Source organism: Triticum aestivum, chromosome 2A, assembly GCF_018294505.1.
Source record: "Triticum aestivum cultivar Chinese Spring chromosome 2A, IWGSC CS RefSeq v2.1, whole genome shotgun sequence".
Taxonomy (NCBI): Eukaryota; Viridiplantae; Streptophyta; class Magnoliopsida; order Poales; family Poaceae; genus Triticum; species Triticum aestivum.
In genome coordinates, this window is record NC_057797.1 from 99975702 (window position 1) to 99996208 (window position 20507).

Below are 20507 nucleotides of genomic sequence, written 5' to 3' on the forward strand. Positions count from 1 at the left end.
TCACCGAAGGTTCTGCTTAGGTATGCACCTACAACACTATACATCATTATTTATATCTCATGAATGATTACATAATGGAAGATGATGGTTGATAGGATACGTACCATCGGTTTCGGTGTTGCGAATGTATGTGGGGGCCGCATTGACCTAAGGAGCATGATATATTAGTTCACTGTCGAATTGTTACGTGAGGGCTGAAAGTGTGAGAGTCGGACAATGTGTGTGAGGGTTGGACAATGTGCTAGTTAGATCTGGACGTGGCATTGCGATCGATTCAGCACACGGAGTGTTTTTCTTTGCAGCATACTTTGCCTTTCTCTTTGCACTTGACTCCCCCCTTTCATCCTCAGTCATGGTTTTAGGGTGTTGCACGCGCCATTCTTGCAACTTCTGATTTTTTTCTCGAAGATCGATCACTCCGTCACCCACTTTTTTCCGATAACTTGCTCGCCTCCGCGCGTTTCTCTGCTCAATTTGCTCGTCTGTTAAGTCACCCTTGTGTTCTTTATCAGGCTGTTTTTCATCTAGATTCTTGCTGGCTGCCTCCTCTTTTTTCTTTCGATAAGCAGCTCTCCTCCGAGCCTTCATTTGCTCTTTTTTCTTGTCAAGGTCCACCGAGATTGGTTGACACCCATTAGTGATATCACCGAGAGGTAGCAGGGTCACATTTTGCATATCTGCACGAAGGGTTTAGGGTCTTCATTGTTCAAGAAGATTTCATGTACTACACAAACGCTTAATTTATATATCTGCACGGTCAGGTTAAACAATGATGTATAGCTGGATGTAGTTGGGTTGGTATCATCAAGAGGTAACAGGGGAACATTTTGCATATCTGCCCGGAGGGTTTAGGGTCTTCATTGTTCACCGAGAGGTAACAGGGCTGGTTGAAGCTACTTATTTATCTAGGGTTTATTTTTTATAGAATCCCTCCGTGTCCATACATAAAGTCTGTATGTATTCTAAAGTCCTATGTCTGCCATATATCGAATTGAATCTAAATGATCAGGAATTGTATGATAACACAATGGTCAACTATTGGTCAATTATTTTTATTCACTTTCTTGGTCAATTATTCATGGGGTTGGGGTCTCGGAAACATATGTCACCTACATTATTCACTAAGAAAGTATACATACGGTAATCATATTGCTGAAACATAAACATCCATACCTGATATTGTAATGGCTGTCAGATTTTCAACTTTTTGCTTGCTGTCTGCCTCCTCTTTTTTCTTTCGATAAGCAGCTCTTCTCCGAGACTTTAGTTGCTCTTTTTTATCGTCATCGTCCACCGTAGTTGGTTGACACACATTAGTGATATCACCGAGAGGTAACCCACCCACATACCGCATATCTGCATGTGAAATGATCTTAACATTATACTCTGGAATGGAGTTAGTATATATAATATCATCGCAGTGCCTTCCCATAAAGCATTCTTACCTGATATCGTAAGGGCAGACAGATTTTCATCTTGTTGCTTGACGGTATCCTCCTCTTTTTTCTTTCTATAAGCAGCTCGCCTCCGAGCTTTTTTCAACTCTCTTTTTTCGTCAAGGTCCACAGAGGATGGTTGATCTGCATTATTGATATCACTTTGAGGATGGCATGGAACATTATGCGGCCTCTCTTGCCAACTGTCATGTTGCATGCTAGCATAACAATATATTGGACCGAAACAAGGCAAAGTTGTAGGCACATGGTCTTAACCTTTCGGCAACATAATACTTACCCGAAATCAGATGGGAAGGTTGATGATCATATGTACTTTCACAATCGGCCTGTTCAAGTATCATCCTGTCCGAGTGAATAATATGGACTCCTACAAGTCACACGCTTGATCTTTTAGAAGGGGTTCTGCCCAAGTCTGTTATGTATGATTTATGACATAAAAAGCATAAAAGCAATCTCAGTATATATGCACAGCCTTAATACCTGGACTACCTGGGTAATTCTTGTGAACATCGTCGGCTCCAGTTATAACCCCTTCATTAGAATCGTCACCAAGATGTCCCTCCATCGGGCCTGCAACATCTCCTGTGATGGTGTTTGACATGTATAACTAAATATGTAGCTGAACACATACAAGGAGGTAGTTATATACCTGGAGTATCATATGTGCTATCACCATCGGTCTCAAGTACCATCCGTTCGGAGGGAGTAATATGGACTCCTAGAAATAAAGATGTTGATACATTAGAATCGGTTGTGCCCAAGTCTTTTAGGTATGATTTTCCAACTAAGAAGGATAAAAGTAAACCTTATACCTGGACTACGTGGGTAAATTTTGTCAACATCATCGGCTACGGGTATAATCCCTTCGTTAGAGTCGTCAACACTTGTCCCCTCCATCGGGCCTGTAACACATATGTAGTTGAACATATATATGTTTGACTTGTGTAGCACAATTTATAGGTGAACATATACCTGGAGGTACATGTGATGAAGTCGTCTGTTCCGCTGGCTTGCTGTGTGGAGTCCCCATATGTAACTATTAAAAAAAGACACGTCCAACAGACTCAGGTATCACGCAAAAACTTGTAAACTGACTCTGCAAGCAAATCACGTGAAATACCAACAGTACTAAAGGCCCTTTCCCACTATATAGAAATTCAGTCCATAAGGGCAGGTTGTTACAGATTTATTAGTCTTGCTATATATATGAAAATAGAAAGACATGTCGAACAGACCTTGCTACTTTGCATTTTCCTGTATTTTTTTAGGCCACGAAATGTAGTTTTTCTGCGAAGCTATAGTAATTTTGAACCATGTCTGTTTGCTGCTGGATACTAAACTACTGTTGTTTGTTTACAGTGCATCTTCTGTGTTATTTACAGTGCAACAAGAACTGTAATTCTAATGCGAAACTACAGTAATTTTGAACCATAGTTTTCAAGTTGTTTGCTGCTCCATACTAAACTACTGTTGTGTTTTTATAGTGCATCTTATTTATTATTTACAGAGCAATAAGAACTGTAATTATCCTGCAAGGCTATAGTAATTTTGATCTTTGCCTTTTTAAGTTGTTTGCTGCTCCCAGTTTTACAGTGAGCTTACTGGGTTTTTAATGTGTATGTGTCACAGTAAATAGCTTTGATGCATGTATCTATCTCAGGTAACACTAATTTTCTAGTCTCTACTCATGTTGTTTTTCCCTTTTTACAGTTAGCTAAAGGCTTTGTACTATGCGGGTGTCACTGGGAATAGCTTGATGCATGTTTGTATGTTTTTCGGTCAAAAGGATTTCACAATCCAACAGAGAAATACCCATGGCTCTTCTTTTTGCTTGTTCTGTCAGATTTCTTACTGTTGAACCTTAGCAATGCTAGAGAGGATTTTTTGACAGAACTACTACTCATGTGATCTTTCAGCCCTTGTTCCTCTAGAGAACTTTTGAGTAGTGGTGGGATCTGACAATCAGAGCTCTCCTGTGACCACAGAGTGATGCTAGAGACACTTGTATGGATGATTTGCAGTGCTAAAATGAAGTGCACATAAATTGACTGTAGCGGCCGGCGGCGGAGGTGGAAAATGAAGTGCAGTTTTAGTTTGAACACGAGTCCATCAGGACCTTCATGATCTGTACACGTAAACATACGTGGGGGTTGAAACCGTACAGCATCGCTGATCGCACGTTCCGCGCGGTGGCGCGCGATCTAAAAACTGCCAGCGATCCAGAAACGTGGCGGCGACCCTGTTGAGTCGTTCCGCGGCGGCGGCGCTGTGGAGTGCGCAGATCTGATCTGCCGCGGGTATGGGGATCGACGGCAGGGTATGGGGTATGGGGATCGGCGTCAGGGCGATCCTGAAACTGCCAGCGATCCAGAAACGTGTCGAGTCGTTCCGCGGCGGTGGCGCTGTGGAGTGCGCAGATCTGATCTGCCGCGGGTATGGGGATCGTCGGCGGGGTATGGGGTATGGGGATCGGCGTCAGGGAAATCCTGATCGGCGGTAGGGCGCTGTTGATGGGGTTCGGTGGGTGGGCGGGGTTCGGTGGGTCGGCGTGGGGTGGGGGTAATTTGATGGGACAAAACCGGTTGAAAATAAACCGGTTGAAAGTGGGGGGGACTATTCAACCAATTCGTCCATTAGGAGTAGAAAGATTGTTGAACATATACAAGTATACAATAACTAATACGTGTCACAAAGAGTTTTTTTAGGGATGAACCAATGATATTTATTTTGAGGGAAGAAACAATGCAGGTAGGTGGGCCGGCCCAGACCGCAAATAAGTGTCGGATCCATATTGTGGAGCCCACAATGCTGCGCTTTCCACGCACGTCGATCACGGGGGTATTTGCCATTCTGTTACACAATTCTGGGATCGTGCTAATCCATATGTTCCTAATCCCTACGATTGAGGAGCACGTTCAGCCTCGCTTCAACGGAGGAAAATATAGATCGCGAGATTGGCCACAGGGAAGTTACGACGACCTAGGCGTCGACCTCGTATATAATCTCCTCCTCCTCGCACATGTCGTCGACTAGATCGACTCCTGCCAGCGAGGCGTCGACAGCTCCGTCCGCCGCATCCCACACGCCACAAAAACCCCGAGAAGATCAAGGTCATCCGCACGTGCATGCCGACCTCGACGAGCTACGTCGAGAACGCATCGCCGACTTATTTCATCTCCGTCGACTGATCAAGTAAATTGTCCTCCTTCCCTCGCGCCTTCATAGCAAGCTACTTCCCCCGTCTCGTTGCTTTGATGGACTTAGGTTTACCACATATTTTCAACTAGTATGAACTCGACTAGATGCGTTCTGACCAGATGGCGTAGATGAAAACATTCTTTGGTTCTTTCATAGCATGGTAGAATAAGATGTTGTTTCTCGAGAAGCATGATGCAATACATTTTTTGTCACAAGATCCAATTATATTTTTGTCACACGATCCAATTATATTGTTGTGCACATAGAACATTAAAGAGTTATTAACATTAGATGTTGATGAACCTCAAATAGGTACCATTGCTATAGACTCTAGTTTATTTACAGCTGAACAATTTGTCACCCTGTTAGTAAGACAACTAGACGAATAAGGAACAGTTTACCATATTAAATTTATTGATTATATAATTTATATGATACTCAAAGAACTTGATCAGATGCAAGTAAATTCAATTACCAATTGTAGTTATTTTTTTATTTCCTCATGTCAGCACACACTTGGCTGCATGTTGCAGTATACATGGTGATAGTTTTGTATTTCCATTAGTGTTATTTTTGCATTAGTGTTAGCTGCTGCTAGAAAGTTTTATATTTTTGCATGCATATTGTTATTTTTTCTTTAGTGTTAGCTAATGTCACGAAGTTATATATTTTCTTTCAACAGGATGGACGAGCTGAATGGAGAAATAGTATGCGCAGTTGAGAAATGGTGCAAGCTTGTTGCGGATCTATCGAGCGGTCAACGCGCTAGAGTGGCTGATACATCATTGCACAGCATGCTGCAAATACCATCTATTAAGATGTGTACCCTGCTGATTAGGTATATGATTGAGAATTTTCAGGCCAGCACGGGCAGATTCATTATACAAGAGCAGGTTGGGGAGGTGACTCTCGGTGCGGTCGACGTCGAGTGCATCTTTAACCTCGAAAACCAAGGATTGTCCGCTTCGGACATTCTGACTAAAGAAGGCGAGGACATGAAGGAGCAGGTGCCGCCACAATTTCTTAGTAAGACATCAGAAAACATAGTGATAGATAATCTCATTGAGGACATAATTAAAAGTAAAGCCACCGACGACGATTTCCTTCGCAAAGTAGTGTTGGTCTTGTTAGGAACAATTATTGCTCCCATGTCGAGCAAGATTGTGCCAAAGCAGTACTACACTTTGGTCTACGATGTGAAACGTATTTCAAAGATTAACTGGAATGCCTTCACCATGCGTGTTCTCCTTGATTGCCTTCGCATAGTGAAGAAAGGCAAACACCTCCGCCAATGGCCGAAAGGCAATTTGGCTCTCTTGCAGGTACACATATCAGACCTGTTGCATAATGTCAATTATCATATCATTGCAATTTTATGTGATGTATTTTACTAACTCTAAATCCTTATATTTTTTTGTAGTACTTCTACTGGGAGAAGGTGCAACCGGTCGAAGGCGAATGCGCCTATAATCCCAACTTGTCCATACAACCTCTTATGAGGAACTGGACAGAAGGTGCAGCCACTAGGAGAGATAGGCTCGACTATGATAATGGGCGCGGCCGTGGTAACGTAAGGGTAAGTCATTATGCTTCGTCTTTCTTAAATGTTTTGTAACTTAATACTATTTATTTTTTATTCATCACATGTACTTCAATATCGCATGCAGATCGAAAATAATATCACCCAGGAGTATAGGGCTCAGGAGCCCAACATCCCAAATAATGTGCCTACCATGAAGCCAAAAACGAAGCCTGCAACTGGAAACGCAAAGAAGTCGACGACAGCCGATTGTCGGAAGATTTGATGGAGCTTCTAATGAAGCGGTGCATGGACTTCATACACACCAAGATGAGGCAAATCCCTGATCAAGTTGCTGAGGTATCACACCCAAACTTTGTAGTTTATAGTATGTTTGCTGTTTTAAACCATCCTACCATTATTAAGTTTATATTTCTATTGCAGAGGTTGTTGGAGAAGTTGAACAAAGAAGGTGTCATGTATAAGCCGGCTGCTGTCGTGCCATCCGCGGAGAATGATCCGGACGAAGTGGATTCGTTCGAGAATGGTCCATATGAAAAGAAGGAATTCGTGTACAAGGAAGACATGGACAGTGATGGACAGCCGATCATTGACATGACGTAGCCTGATATAGTGCTTCCCGACCATAAAACCGTACCTGAGGTACTATGTATTTATCTCTTTGTCTATAATTTTCTCGTTTAATTTTTTTCGTCCAGAAATGTTCACACGATTTAGTTTGTGAAACAGAAAACCCCACCGAAGCTGAATGGACACAAGGAAGCTTCACCTGTTAAGTGTAATGATGTATGTGGGGGTACACCGGAAAACCCTTGGGTGGTTGGTACTTCTACTCTAGCACCTTCATCGGACATAGACATTTGTCCATCTTCTGTCAGCAAGTTAATGGCTAAGGCGAATGGAAAAAAGGGTGCAACAATCGATAAGGATGAGGAGGTTATGTCCGGTAAGCGGAAGCGGACCGTTTCCAAGAAATTTGAATCCCCCTACGCACTTGACAAGCCCGGCAGGCGTACCAGCCGTGGTCAGAGAACCTCTGGTACTAGTACTGCTACTAGAGGTATCATAACTAACATTCTTAATTTTTTTTATTTACTACAAATGCATATGATCACCATTGTTGACGTTCATATTATTTCATGCAGCTCTATTTTCGAACAAGCCGGAGGTTGTGGCAGATGAGTTGATGCCGGAAATAATTGATGCAGCTGTTTCATTTGTCGAGTTAGCTGCTAGCACTGAGAAGAACAAGAACAAAAAAATTACTATAGTGAAGGACGTGGCATAACTCTGACTTCCGAAAGGATTCTACCGGTACTAGCTCATAGATGGCTGTTGGACGATGTAAGTACTACTTGCATGTCCTGTTTTTAAAATGCTCAAAAATCTATGTCTCAACTCTCAACATGTAATGCGCAGATATTCTATGCAGGTTATTGATGCTTATATGGGACATTTGGAGCTGCGTGTTGGTCATGATTGTTACCTCTGTCCAGCGTGGAGGTCCAAATTCCTTGTAGATCGTGCTATCGCACATGACGATCCATTGCCATCGAGCTGCAACATGGATAGTGCTCTGACCAAAGTTGGGGAAGTTAATAGAGTCACGAAAGAGTATACTGTGTGTGATAAGGTACGTAATGTTTGTGATTCATCACTACAGGATAGTTCATCAAGTATTTCTTTTGATCCGTAATGGTTTTTTTGCACTGTAGACGTATATCGCGTTGAATATCGACAATAGCCACTGGATGACCGTGGTCATGCACATGATCAAGAAAAAATTCCAAGCTCTCGATTCGCTCTATCCTCTAGACCTGACTGAGAGGACTGTTAAAGCACTGGTAATGTAACCAACATTTGTACCATTGCTCTTACATATTGTTTATGATTGTTCTTTAACACTATCCTCTTTATAGCGAATGGCTATAGCACACGATATGCGTCAGGAAAATCTTATTACACCAGGGAAATATCCGGACGTAAGTAAGTGGCCTATCAAGGAGTATGACATACCCCAGCAAGAGGATGGGTGAGTTAATAGGACATCATGCACAATCAAACAACAACACACATGTTTGTATTGCCCACCGCTAATGTTTGCATATGTACCAGGAACTCTTGTGGCCTTTTTGGCACAGAATATCTAGAACATTGGGACGGGGAAAAAATCACCCGCAAATTTACACAGGTATGATGTTATTTTCGTTTGTAGACTAGCTACTATGGTGGTGTAGCAACTTCGGTTCATGTAACCTTTATGTCATTTTTGCAGGCCACCGTTGATGCAAGGAGAAGACGTTTCGTCGCAGAGTTGATTATGTCACCTTCAAACTCGAAGGAGTGTGTGAAGAACAAAATTCGTGAAATTGCAAGCAAAAGGCGCGCTTGAAGAATTCATGCGGCATGCAAGATTGAAGTTTTAGTGGTTTGGATTTAGTCCGGTCGAAGGTTTCGATGGCATGATTATCTTAGGGGTTCTATCATTTTTATGTAATAAACAGGGCACATGCATGTGTATGTGTCTGTCAGACAATTCGCTCGTACAAGACAATTCGGTCATAAAATTCGCCCGGAGAAGACAATTTGGTCGTACCAATAAAGTTTTGGCTTCATTTATCAATTATTCTTGCTTAATATTTTTCTCCTTCTCCAATTTTTTATAATTTTATTTTTCACGGCTTCACTTATCAAGTGTTCTTGCTTAATATTTTTCTCCTTCTCCAATTTTTTATAATAGTCTATTTTTCACTTCAACTGCTCTCGTAAGCTTCATATTAAAATTTTCACAATCTTAACTTTTTTTAAAACTCTACCTAGCTTAGCATTCTGCCTTAGCTATCTGCATGTCATCATCTTGCATAATCTCCTAGTAATTCCCCCTCATCACATTATTATGAAAAGTAGTCATGGTAGATAAGTAAATATATCGAGCCAAAATGTAATATTACACTCATCAAAATTAGTCATGTCAGCTCGTTGGCTCTATCGCGTGTTATCAGGCATCATGTTTTTCTAGTTTGTTTTACAAACCCGTCGTTTTTTTATTATATGTATAATTAACTTTTTCTGTACTCACCATAATGCCAGGCACGACCCATCTAACCACGTGAGGGGCCCCACAGGCGGGCTATCTTCCCGGCAGCGCTACACCATCCCATTTTGCCAGGTTCACATCGATCTTTCCCCTTTTCTCGTTTCCCTTTCCAAATCCCTAGCCCTCCCTCTCTATTTGCGCCTCCAAATCTCAACGGCGAAAGCATGACAGCGAGCTGGGCATCCGACGGCGGTGGCTGCGGCGAGAAGAGAGGTGGCGACCACAAGTTAGGTCGAACCCTAGGTCCTGCAAGAAGGTGGGCCGGATTCAGTGGCACAGGAGGCAGCGGCGGCGGATCTAGTGGAACAGGGGACGGGGGTTTCGTGGGCGGCGGCGGGGCGGGAGAACCCACGGCTAGGGTTTCTTCAGTGCTACACTTTGGTGGCAAAAAGGTAAGTTCTTTACCGTTGTTCTTTACATCCCATCATTATCGCCCATAATTCATCACCTGTGGCCATGACAAGCTCCATCTATGTGGTCATCAGGAAACTCCTAGTGGCCATGTCTGCATAGATGCAGACAATTTTGGCAGCGCACTCGGGGGATGTGTGTTTCAGGTTAGTCTACTGAGCATGATCTTCAAACTAGTACTGCTATTGCGGTCAAGCTGCAAAAAAGTTCAGTGTTTAACGCTTGCAGCGACAAGTTCAGTTATAAAATGACTTGAATTGCTCATGATTTATTTAGGATGATATCACTTCTGAGTATGTTGAATGGGTTGATGGGGAGTGGGATAGCAAAGCAAAGTTAGTCATTAAGTATCTTGCCATGAAGAAAAAGAAACTGGAGACTAAGATTACAGAATATGAAGTTGAAATTAAAAGGAATGAGAAAGAAAAGAGGGCAATGGTTAAGATGCACAAGGAGATATTGCTCTATAGGGATAGGATTTTAGGATTTGGAGGTCTTCTGTATCTTGGCCTGCTTGCCATTATGATTGCTGTCATAGTTAGCAAGTAGATTGTTCACAAAGTTATTGACATCATTGTAACTGACATGATGAAATGATGCTGAATTATTTGCTATTCAGTTTATGGGCAAAGTGTAACAGATATTGCAGCATAAATAACATGGGGCCATCATGATTGGTAGACAGTGCACTTTTGGCATGTTCTATATTTGGCAGACAATGCACTTTTGGCATGTCCTGTATTTGACAGACAATGCACTTTTGGCATGTTCTATATTTGGTATGTGATGCACATGGGCACATCACCTAGCAACACTACTGATTTATGTAGCAGACTAGTTCATTGTCTTGTTGCAACATAGGAGCAACATCTAGCAGCTTCCATGCAACACTGAAGCAAAGCAACAATACATATTCAATAATCAGAAATTTAACTGAACTTGGCACTTCGGGTGAGCAGTAGATATTCAGTTCTTCAGCCACAAAGAACCCGATCAAACCGTACCGATTGCATAACTTATATGCTTACATATAAAAGCATACCTAACCAACATCAAACCCAAAATAATGTTAACTTATATGGTGAAACATATAACATCATACCTAACTTAAGATAACCAGCAACTTCCTCCTCCTTCAGCAACTGTGCCCATCTTCACTTCTTCAGAAATTTGAGGCGGCGTGAGCGGCGCACCACACACGGAGAAGCCTTCTTCTTGACCACCGTTGTGTTGGACAGCTACGCCACCTGATCCTGAGCCACCTCCTCTTCTTCCACCTTCACTATGTCAGGGAGGGGGGGAAGGAGCTCGACGTCGATGGGCATTGTCTTGCCACCGTCGACGGCGACCGGCACTACCATCTTCATAGCGTTCTCCTCGCCCTCCTCATGGTCATCAGGGATGACCAGTACCTCCTCCACGTCGTCCTCCACGATGTCAGAGCCCAACGGCAGCACTGGCTTCGACACATGGCGGACCTGGTAGTCCGGGCTGACGGGCGCAGGGACAGCGAGCTCGACGTCGATGCGGTCCGCCCTTGACGCGACGCGTGCTGAATCTGGCCGCAGCGTCATGGTGGTGGAGCGGTACATCCACCACCTTGCGTGCTAAATATGGGAGTCGCTCAGCGTGGCCTCTCGCATTGCCCACACGAGTAGGACAGCCGGCGGGACGCTGCAGCCGTAGGGGAAGGCGCACTTCCTCTCGGCGTCGGTGAGGACTTTGACGAGGCCACGCGCGTGGTTGACCAACATCTCCGTGCTGGGGAACCAGCCGCACACCTCCGTTAACTGCGCGCGCCACCCCTCGTCATCGTCGACGAGGTCCATCATCGCTCTCTGACAGCCGAGGCTTCTCTCCATGGAGGCGGCTGCAGCGGTCGCCGGCGAGGGTATTCTCGATCTACTGTAGGTGGGGATAAGAGGGGAGTTCGAACCAGCGCCCGCGGGAGGTGGGTGAGTGTGTGGTGGGGGGAGAGTGGTACAGTTACTTATTTAATGGCATTTAGGACGTGGGCAGGGGAAATGTACAATAATATTCTTTCTACCTCCCACCCCGGTCATTACACAGTAAAGAATTTTTTTGATTTTTTTTACAGGGAAACATCTTACTTTATTTAAACAAAGACTGGGATCTCGTCTGCTAATACACTAAGGATACAATCAGGGGGCCAAAGCCTGCAAACCAAAGAAACACAAGCGCCTACAGCTACCTTAGCCAAAGTATGAGCCGGCCGATTAACACAGTAAATAATTGAAGCAAGTGTTCTACTCTTGTTCCTTCTCCACTTTTCTGCACCTGATAGAAGACAAGCTAAGTTAATGAATGATACAAACTTTAATAATCCACAATGCATACAAACACTTACTTCTGATTTAGTTTGCATTTCTTGCTACGTCTAGTGTGTCCTACCAATTTGCAAGCGCCGCACCGGGTTTTCTACTCATCAACCGAGAGTGGTCTACCATTTTTCGAGACAGGGCAGCTCTCATCTGCCTTTGTTGCACCTTTGCTTGACACTTTCATAGGATCTTTAACCTCAATCATGTTGCCTTCACCATCGTCCACATATTCAACATCACACTTACTGATGTCATTTGTTTGCTTCAATAAATTTTCCTGTAGCAGATCATACTCATGACTCTTAGCTATCACAGCCTTCAAACTCTCCTGTAACTGATCCCACAAAGCAGGGTGTTTGCATGCCGCATGCATAGCTTCAGACGCTAACACACTGACCTGGCTATATTTCATTCTTTCCCCGGCCCCAGTCCAACCAAATCCCAACAAATCACTTGTGCGCCTCGCGGGCAGTCCCAACCTTGCTTCTTTCGTGAACCGAATAAGAACTAAACACTTTGGTATTTCAGATATGTTCAAGTGCTTCAGTACATGGAATATGTGCTTGCAAGGTAGACCCTTTCGAATCATTCTTCTGCAGCTGCACCTTATAGTTTCTGCGGAATTTACTAGTGTATACTCCACCCAAAAACGGCGCTTCCGGTTATTCTTCCAGGCCACGATGTACTGCTGTGATCCGTCTCCCAGCTTAATTTCTACAATCTCCATGCCGTCAATTTTTCTAAGATCATGCTGCAACATATAGAAGTTTGCTGGAGTGAAGACGTGAGAAGCAACTATCTCAAGTTCCCTCGAGCTAGTAACTGGCACCGGTAAACTCTGTGAGGCCGTGCAGTCATCTCGCGCCTCGTTTTCACGGATACGCACAATGGCGTTCTCATAGTGCAAAATTATATCCACCAGGGTCATTTCACCGTCTAGGTGGAGGTGAAGGCATGAGTTCAGGCTTTCACTCCGCTGGTTGCTTTTCATGCCAAGCCAAAACCCCTCTGTCAGATATGCCGTGGCCCACAGTCTCCTCTTCTTATACATCCGCCTCAACCATGTTACAGTTTTTTTCAACTGCCATTTTTTGGAAAATGCGTGCCATCTCTCCTCAAACATTGCCGTGGACGTGCTGTAGTACAGAAGAGTTCAGAACTCCTTCAAGGACTTGTGACTGAGGTGAATCTTCATATTTTTCTCTATGTGCCACGTACATATACAGTGCCACACGTCTGGCAAGACATCGTGAATTGCCTTGATCATCGCAGCGTCGGCATCTGTGATAACACTCCTAGGCATCTTTTGACACATGGACCTCAAAAAAGTCTGCAGAAGCCACATGTATGTCTCCTCGGTCTCGTCCGAAACTATGGCACAACCAAAAACAGTGGTCTTCCGGTGATTGTTAAGACCAACAAAAGGTATGAATGGCATACCATAGCGGTTCATCTTGTACGTGCTATCAAATACAAGCACATCGCCGAAGCCCTCATAGTCATGACGAGACTGGGAGTCGCACCAGAACATCCTATTCAAATGTCCTTCCTTATCTAGCCTGTACTCGAAAAAGAAGCTAGGATCCCTCTGTTTCCTACTGGCCATGATGCCTATGGCTGTGGCAGCATCACCTTTTGAAAGCAGCTTCCTCTTCTCCTTGGCGCAAAGGTTGTATATTTCACGCCTGGTAAAACCAACACCGCCGTACCATACATGCTTGCTGATGAAGCAATCCATCATGTCGTGAATTCTAATCCCTGCAGCTCCCATGGACATTATCTCATGCTTCTGGTACTCTTTGATTTTTCTGTGGGACCAAAGAAAAGGTACCTCGTCCGGTCCTGCCAACATATGGCTATGCTTGTCCTCAAAACTTTCAACATACCAAACCCCACTCTTTTGGTCAAGCTTGATGGTCAGGTGCGCTTCGCAAAAGCAGCGTGTCTTGGCTCTGAGCCTACGGCTGTGTCCTTCCTCGGTTAGCAACTTGCTGTCACGTTTCCCTTGTCTTGAACAAACAAACCGCCTATAACGCATATGACGTGACTCTGTTTTGCTATACCTGACCTTATTCTTTCTAATGCTGAAACCATTATCTCTAGCATAGCTGTTGTAGAAATCATACGCAGCATCGTGAGACGTAAAGGTCATTTCCATTATCTGCATGAACATATCCCTCTTATCATCTGCACTGGCAGTATCTTGGACATTCTTTGCACCAGCATCTTGTGTCACCTACACAATCAAATCACAGCCATGAAAACAGATTTCTATGGTTTAACATTACTTACTTCCATAGAACATTGATTACACACATACCTCACTCATGATGACCGACGACTCGGACTCCCCAGAACCAGGTGCATCTAATGATTCATCGTTAAGGCCTATCTCCGCGTCGGATTCACCGTAATAGTCGTACGCATTATGACATTCAGAAATGAACTGAAAAATACAACACAAATACATAATTACTTATCATATAATATTCCAGAAGAAATTCAATTTGCATGCCAACAAATTTTTTCACTTACGTACCTGACTAATGTAATCTTCATTCGAGAGCTCCGAGTTGTTTTCCTGATCATCATCAAGCTCATCGATCTATAAATTTTCAACACAAAGATTTAATGTTGTCGGATGCCACCAAAAAATTACAACATGACAATGCCACTCACATTAAGATCGTCCCATTCGTTCCCATTCTCTGACCGATCTTCACGATCTGAATTTTCATCATCTGACCAATCTTCTATCCAATCTTTCATCAGTTCTCCAAACTCCATGTCTACCATGATATCAGTTAACTCCTCGTCCGCCATTTCCTACAACCAATATTATGTATCATCACATGTGCAAACATTATCAATGATGAAATATAAAACACATAGCACACGATCATGGATGTTATGTAAACAACCGCAACCGAGGCCGTTCAGATCTGCCAAACTTATCAAGGAAGATGGCCACGGCACCCGTCGTGATCACTTTCAATCGCGAGGAACTGCACGATCTCAAAACCTAGCTAGATCTGTGATTACCTCTGCCGCCGGATACCTAGGTTAGCCACCACATCAAATAACGATACTGGTGGTGCGCACAGCCGACGGCAACCGATGCTACGTGAACCCAGATCACGAGGAGCAGCACTACCGGAACAAGATGCACGATCGCATGCGCCGCCGGGTAGCTAGGTTACCCGCTCCGCTAGGTTAACCACTGCCACTGGCGCGGCGGCAGTTCGTTCGATGTTGCCGCGAGCGAGACTAGAGGGGGGCGCGGGATGCGGTACCTGTGCACGATTGTTGGAGATTCACGACGTTGTCGCGCCCGCTGTCCGACGAGATCGCCGGCGACGAGATAGCCGCCGGTGGATATCTACTACGTGACTTATGGAGCTGCGTCAATGCTCGCGAGATTGATGGAGCTGCTCGTGTGAATGATTGGATTCGGCAGGTCTTACGTGGACGTGGGGTCATGTGATGTTTTTTTTTCGGACCAGGGTACAGTACGTATACGGTCTGGATTATACAGGGCTAGACAAGGCTTTTTTTGCATGGAACTTGTGAGAGCTTTATTCAACAAAAGCATTCGCTGAACAGTCCGCTAATAGGCTACTGATCAGGAAGCTAGGAGTAGAGTCTATCCAGCTCTCAGTCACTGTAAGCGTCAAACCACGCTTAGCACAGAGATGTGCAGGACCGTTTGCTGTTCTTATTACATGTTGAATAGAAAAAGAAATAAAACTAGGAGCTAGATCTCCAATTTCTAACAGGATAGGTGCTATCACCGAGCGACCGGTATAGCGAGAATTCCAGAGGTTAACTGCCTCTAGACAGTCGGTCTCCATGATCACATGCGTGTAGCCTCGAAGTGTAGCAAATATCACTCCTTCCTTCAGCGCAAGAGCCTCCGCAATTAGAGGGTCTGTGACACCTGGAACTGGCTTACACCATGCACCCTTGAAGCCCGATGAAGAACGAGCAACACCTCCCAGCCCTGCATTCCCATCATCAAGATGGACTGCTGCATCTGTATTTATCTTTATATGCATGTCGTCGGGGGGCTTCCAGCCATAGCCTGGCAACGTAGAAGTGAGCTGCCGAGGAAGCTCGAGAATGGCTAAGTCCTCGCGGATCCTCCTGACAGAAGCTGCAGGATCCCATCCGTCCCGATCATGTGTGAGACGGTTGCGTGACATCCATATAGCCCACATAACAGTCACGAAGATCGCCCTCTCTCTGTCCGAGAATCGAGAGTCACAGACAATGTCTCTAGTCCACGTTTGCGGGTGGAGACGCGGTAGATGAACATCAAACAGCAGTCGTGCCTCCTCCCAGAACCTACGTGCATGCGAGCAATGCAATAGTGCATGCTCCATATCCTCGTCCATAGCAAGACATATCTTGCATGTGCTGATAGTTCTCATGTGGCGAAACTTGAGGGTGCACTCATCTGGCAGGATGCCCCTCAGTACACGCCACCAGAGAACCCTGACCTTAGGAACAACTTTGAGTTTCCAAACTGCATTCCACACCTGTTGTTGATCACCTGAAGTGCCGGTAGCATGCCCCTCATCTAGAGCCAATCGCTCTTTGTGATTCACTAGAGCTCGGTACGCCGATTTAACAGAGTAAATGCCTGAATTCTCATGTGCCCATGCAATGAAGTCGTCGCCACCCCCACGCCGCAGCGGGATGTTTAAGAGAGCTGTTGCGTCTGGTGCGATAAAAGTATCTCTAACCAGCTCCCGTCGCCACGTCAATGTGCGTGTATCAATCAAGTCACTGACCATGTGAACAGCCGTGTTGGCTGGTCGTAGCATTGGAGTCATAGTAAGAGTGGACGGAATCCACTTATCTTCCCAGACCGATATGGAAGTTCCTGCACCGACTCGCTTCAGTAGCCCCAATTGCAACGCTTCACGCCCTGCAATGATCGCCCTCCAAATAGCAGACGAGGACTTGGGTGCCGAAGCTTGTAAATATTCTGAGTCGGGGAAGTATCTGCCCTTCATAACCCTAGCACACAGGGATTCTGGATTCATCAAGAAGCGCCACCCATGCTTCCCTAGCAGTGCAAGGTTAAATAACCGGAACTCTCGAAAGCCCATTCCACCTTTGCATTTAGGTGTAGCCAGCTTGTCCCATGCAATCCAGTGGAGGGATTTCCGATCAATGGAGCTCCCGCACCAAAACTTTGCCATATTTGAAGTTAAACCCTTGCACACCTTCTTTGTTAAGAGGAAACAACTCATGCTGAACGTCGGAATCGCTTGCACAATAGTTTTCAGTAAAGTCTCTCTTCCTGCACATGCGAACAGTCGTTCCGCCCAGCCTTGCATACTGCCTCGAGCCCGATCGCCTATATATTCAAAAGTTCCACTGTCTATCTTTCCCACAGCAGTCGGTAAGCCGAGGTAGCGTTCAGAAAAAGCTTCAACTTGCACCCCAAGGAGTTGCTTCAGAACCTGCCTGACATCTGCAGGTGTATTAGGACTGAAAAAGATGGAGCTCTTGCTCCTGTTTACACTTTGGCCGGTAGCATCACTATAAATTTGTAAAATCTCATTCAGCCTAACTGCACTTTCCTCATTCGCCTTGATGAAGATGAGACTATCATCTGCGAACAAAAGATGACTCACCCAAGGTGCTCTGAAGCTCACTCTAATACCTCTATCAATGAAGGTACCGTAGGACTTCAAGAGCGCCGTGAGGCCTTCAGCACATAACAGGAACAAGTAAGGGGATACCGGGCATCCCTGCCGAAGACCTCTGGAAGGGTTGAAATAAGGCTGTAGTTCTCCATTAACACGTACAGAAAACCGCACCGATGTGACACACTTCATGATTAGTCTTACCAGATTAGCATCAAAACCCAACTTCAAGAGCATTGCTTGCAAGAAATGCCACTCTACTCTGTCGTAAGCCTTCATCATGTCAAGCTTAACTGCACAAGTGTAATTCTTTCCTTTCTTCCGTCTCCTCATAGTGTGAACACTTTCAAATGCCACCACCACATTGTCAGTGATCAACCGACCTGGGACGAAAGCACTCTGTTCCTCACTAATTATATCATCCAAACACATGCGTAATCTGTTGGCAATAACCTTGACTGCCAGCTTGTAAAGCATGGGACAAAGTGATATAGGACGATACTGTGAGATGTTCTGGGGGTGGCGTACCTTAGGGATCAACGTGATCGACGTGTCATTGAGCCCCATCGGAAGTTCGCCTCCATTGAGAAAAGCCAACACCGCTTGGGTTACATCATCTTTGAGCAACTGCCAATGGCGCTGGAAAAAGCCTGCCGTGAAACCATCCACACCCGGCGCCTTGGACGGCGCCATTTGAAATAAAGCTCTGTGAACTTCTTGAGGTTCGTACGGTTTACACAGGAGCTCATTCATCTCCGGTGTGACCCGGTTTGGAACATGCGCTAATAACACTTCAGTGTCACCCACACCTTGCGTTGCATACAGCGACTGATAGAAGGCCTGAATCTCTGCCTTGTCTTCCTCTTCATTAGCACAAGTAGAACCATCCGCCCTTCTCAGGCCAACTATCCGGTTAATCCGTTTCCTCTGCCTTGCTTGTGCTTGAAAATAAGCCGTGTTTCGATCGCCATCACGTAACCACGGAACTCGGGATCGTTGCCTCAACCAGGTTTCTTCGAGCCTGCATGGCTTCTCTCAATTGCTTCATTATGCTTCTCTCTTCATCTGATGGACCTCGTCCCACTGATTGATGACGCAGCTTATCTAGGCGTCGCTGAAGATTGCGAACCGTTCTTGTTAAGCTGCCAAACTCTCTGGCTCCACAGGGCTCAAGCTGGCGCTGTAAAGCTCCCAGCGAATTCAAGATGCCCTGCAGTCCAGAACCTCGGTGCTGCTCCCGCCATGTGTGTGCGATGGCTAGACAAGGCTTGGATCTGGGCTGCGGCAAGCCAGGAAAAAAAAAACAAATTCGCGGGGACAAAAATACTCCTTCAAAATTAGGTTAGGGGGAGCACTGGAGCAGGGCTCGTGAGGAAGGCGGTGTACGCCAACCGCGGCATCGGCGCCGGGCTCATCGGCCTCTTCTTCCACGACTGCTTCGTCAGGGTATGTAAACATGCAAAACTGTCGCTACGTACGCACTCTTATATACATATAACAATGTACTTCGTCAGGGTATGTAAACATGCAAAACTGTCGCTACGTACGCACTCTTATATACATATAACTATGTGATTGTGATGTCACCGGACGTGACGAGCATAGTTCTTTTGTTGTGCAGGGGTGCGACGCATCGGTCCTCCTCGACACGACGCCGGCCAACGCTCAGCCAGAGAAGCTCGGCATCCCCAACTTCCCGAGCCTGCGCGGCTTCGAGGTGATCGACGCGGCAAAGGCGGCGCTCGAGGAGGCCTGCCCCGGAGTCGTCTCGTGTGCGGACATCGTCGCTTTCGCTGGCTGCGACGCCACTTTCTTCCTCAGCAACGGGAAGGCGTACTTCGACATGCCAGCCGGCCGCTACGACGGGAACGTGTCCCTCGCCAGCGAGACCCTCTCCAACCTGCCTCCGCCCTTCGCCACCCTCCAGATGCTCAAGGACATGTTCGCCTCCAAAGGGCTCACCGTCGACGAGATGGTCACCCTCTCCGGCGCACACAGCGTCGGGATCTCCCACTGCTCGTCCTTCTCGGACCGCCTCCCGCCCAACCCCTCGGACCCCTCGGCCATGGACGCCACGCTCGCTGCATCTGTGCAGGTAAAATGCAACCGCACTGGTGACCCCGTGGTGGTGCAGGACTTGAGGACCCCTGGGGACCTAGACAACCAGTATTACAGGAACGTGCTCGATAAAAAAGAATTGTTCAAGTCGGACGCCGCACTCCGTTCGTCGGAGACTGGGGCACAAGTGCTCCTCAACGCCTGGATCCCTGGGCGGTGGGAGCAAAAGTTCAAGGCGGCCATGGTGAGGATGGGCAGTATCGAAGTCAAGACCAGGGCCAACGGGGAGATCAGAAAGCAGTGCCGGTTTGTGAACTAGGAACTAGCTAAGTGGTGGATGAAAATATCACAAGAATTGACGCATATCTTATCTCGATTCTCCACGCTGGAGACTCATGAGAATATGCTAATGGGCATATCTTATCTTGATTCTCCACGCTGGAGACTCATGAGAATATGCTAATGGTTTCTGTATGTGCCATTTTCGAGTTATCGTTGCTGTTTAATTTCAGATACGGTTATTTTTAGCAAAAATAACTATGACTATTTTTGCATTACATGTACCGACATTTTCTGTGCACTTGATTAATTAAAGAGATTATAATTACATTGTCTTTTGTTTTATAGGCACTTACTTTACCCAATTTATTTTCGTTCATTCTTGTTGTAACGTTTTTATTGGTATTATTGGTGTATTTTATTTATTTTTTGACAATCTTATTGGTATACTTTATTACACTACTAAAA

General features: G+C 45.4%; 1 protein-coding gene across 1 annotated transcript in view; it reads left to right on the forward strand.

Moving 5' to 3' along the window:
* Positions 1-20079, forward strand: part of LOC123184912 (peroxidase 2) — a 46558-nt gene extending 26479 nt beyond the window's left edge. The window contains exons 2-3 of the mRNA XM_044596948.1: positions 19066-19148; positions 19324-20079. Of these exons, the coding sequence (XP_044452883.1) occupies positions 19066-19148; positions 19324-20079 (839 nt within the window). The remainder of the gene's footprint in view (positions 1-19065; positions 19149-19323) is intronic.
* The last annotated feature ends 428 nt before the right edge of the window (positions 20080-20507 follow it).